This window comes from Nothoprocta perdicaria, unplaced genomic scaffold (assembly GCF_003342845.1).
Source record: "Nothoprocta perdicaria isolate Ctin4 unplaced genomic scaffold, notPer1 scaffold_663, whole genome shotgun sequence".
NCBI classification, from domain to species: domain Eukaryota; kingdom Metazoa; phylum Chordata; class Aves; order Tinamiformes; family Tinamidae; genus Nothoprocta; species Nothoprocta perdicaria.
This window is the reverse complement of record NW_020455936.1, coordinates 12,710-15,401: the sequence shown is the minus strand read 5'-3', so window position 1 is coordinate 15,401 and position 2,692 is coordinate 12,710. Positions and strand designations below refer to the sequence as shown.

The 2,692-nt window shown below is 62.8% G+C and overlaps 1 protein-coding gene across 1 annotated transcript in view; it reads left to right on the top strand.

Moving 5' to 3' along the window:
• WDR46 (WD repeat domain 46) overlaps nt 1–865 on the top strand; it is a 5,058-nt gene extending 4,193 nt beyond the window's left edge. Inside the window, exons 6-10 of the mRNA XM_026050238.1 lie at nt 6–136; nt 201–295; nt 372–467; nt 574–687; nt 761–865. Of these exons, the coding sequence (XP_025906023.1) occupies nt 6–136; nt 201–295; nt 372–467; nt 574–687; nt 761–865 (541 nt within the window). The remainder of the gene's footprint in view (nt 1–5; nt 137–200; nt 296–371; nt 468–573; nt 688–760) is intronic.
• The last annotated feature ends 1,827 nt before the right edge of the window (nt 866–2,692 follow it).

Sequence of the window (2,692 nt, the reverse complement as noted above, 5' to 3'; positions counted from 1 at the left end):
GCCGCGCGCGACCTGTCCCGCAAGCCCTACCTGTGCCACCGGCTGCCGCAGCCCGCGCACGGCCTCCGCTTCTGCCCCTACGAGGACGTGCTGGGCGCCGGGCACGGCGGCGGCTTCACCAGCCTCCTCGTGCCGGGTAAGTGGGGACACCGGGGACACCGGGGACGGCGCGCCGTGCCCGCCGTGACCGGCTCTCGCAGGCGCCGGCGAGGCCAACTTCGACGCCTTGGAGAGCAACCCGTACCGGAGCCGCAAGCAGCGGCAGGAGTGGGAGGTGAAGGCGCTGCTGGAGAAGGTAGCGCCGTGGGGACGCGTGGGGACAGCGGTGGGGACAGCGGTGGCACCGCGTGACCCCCCTGCTTGGTGCCCAGATCCCCGCCGAGCTCATCACGCTGGACCCCACGCACCTGGAGCGGGTGGACACGGCCAGCCTGGAGCAGAAGCGCCGGGAGAGGGTCGAGCGGCTGGTGAGGGGGGACGGTCCCGTCGGGGACACCCACGTTGGGGACCCCCGCGCCGGGGCCACCCGCCCGTCCCCACCGGGTGCCGTCACCGCCGCCCGTGTCCCCACAGGGCTTCGACCCCGACGCCCAGCGGCGCTTCCGCCCGCGCCGCAAGGCCAAGGGCGGCAGCTCGGCGGGCGGCCTGCTGCGCCGCAAGAGGAAGGTGGCCCACGACAAGCAGCGGGTGCGTGTCCCCCGGCGCCACCTCCGCCTTGTGGCCTTCGGCCCCGGCGYCCTCATCCTCCTCCTCTGCCCAGGCCGTCATCCGCCGGAGCGTGGAGCAGCGGGAGCAGCGGGACAAGGACAAGGACAAGGCGGCGGCCCCGGCGCGGCGCTCGGCTCTCGACCGCTTCAAGAAGTAGCGCGGCCGTCGCCACCGCCGTGTCCCCGTCCCTGGGGACCATTAAAGCTGCTCCGTGTCCGTCTGTCCCCTCCCTGCTCTGTCCGTCCCTGCCCTCGAAGCGGCCACACGTTGGTGCCCCCCATGGCTTTTATTGGCAGAGGTTGTCCCCAGCGTGGGTTGGTGGTGACCCGAGCCCGGAGATGCTCCTTGGTGCCGTCCCATCAAGGTGGGACCTTTGGGGGTTGCTGGCGATGGACAAGCCAAGTCCACGTCACCGCTGGAGATGGGCAGGGGTCACCAAATGCCGCATTTGGCCGCTCCTTGGTCCCATCTCGTCCATGGAGACCCTGTGGGGGTTGCAGAGGGTGGATGATGGAGGTCCACGTTGGCATCAGAGCTGGTTGATGGGTGGCCAGATGTCACGCGTGGCCACTCTTTGGTACCCGTCTCCTCAAGGGCAACCCCTTGAAGGTTGCAGAAGATGGATGGCCGAGGTCTCTGTCACCACCAGAGCTGCCTGAAGGTCGCATACGGTCTCTCCATGGTCTCATCCCACCAACAGCGTCGTCTTGAAGGTCATAGATAATGGATAACTAAGGTCCACGGCACCAGCAGAGTTGATTGAACGTCACCTGTGGCCACTCCTTAGTCCCATCCCATCAAGGCTGGTGCTTTGGGAGTTGCAGATAGTGGATGGCCAAAGTCCATGTTGGCACCAGAACTAGTTGAACGTCACCTACGGCCACTCCCTGGTCCCATTCCTTCAATGGAGACCCATGAAGGTTGCATATAGTGGATAACTGAGGTCCACGTCGCCACCAGAGCTGGGTGAATATCACCCATGGGCACTCCACGGTCCTGTCCCATCAAGAGACCCCTTGAAGGTCACAGATAATGGATGGCCACCGTCCACATCACCTCTAGAGTTGACTGAATGTCACATATGGACACTCCATGGTCCAGTCCCGTCACTGGAGACCCCTTCAAGGTGACACCTGGTGGACGACCAAGTCTATGTCACCACCACAGTTGGTTGAACACCATACACAGATGCTCCATAGTCCCATCACTGGAGACCCCTTCCAGGTGACACAAGGTGGACGACCAAGTCTACGTCACCACCAGAGCTGGTTGAAGGTCACATGTGGCCACTCCATGGTCCAGTCCCATCACTGCAGACCCCTTCAGGGTGACACATGCACATGGTGGATGACCAAGTCTACGTCACCACCAGAGCTGGTTGAATGTCATACATAGATGCTCCATGGTCCCGTTCCATCACTGGAGACCCCTTCAAGGGGATACCTGGTGGACAACCAAGTCTGTCACCACCAGAGCTGGTTGAACGTCATACAGGGATGCTCCATAGTCCCATCACAGGAGACCCCTTCCAGGTGGCACATGGTGGACGACCAAGTCTTTGTCACCACTGGAGTTGGTTGAACATCACATGTGGCCACTCCACGGTCCCATCCCATCACTGAAGACCCCTTCAAAGCAATGCCTGGTGGACCAGCCCATGTCACCACCACAGCTGGTTGAACGTCAGACATAGGCGCTCTGTAATCCCATCACTGGAGACCCCTTCCAGGTGACACAAGGTGGACGACCAAGTCTACGTCACCACCAGAGCTGGCTGAAGGTCACATGTGGCCACTCCATGGTCCAGTCCCATCACTGGAGACCCCTTCCAGGTGACACATGGTGGATCACCAAGTCTTTGTCACCATCAGAGCTGATTGAATGTCACACGTGGCCACTCCATGGTCCAGTCCCATCACTGCAGACCCCTTCCAGGTGACCCCTGGGGGTCCAGCCCACGTCACCACGGGGTCCAGGTGCCCGT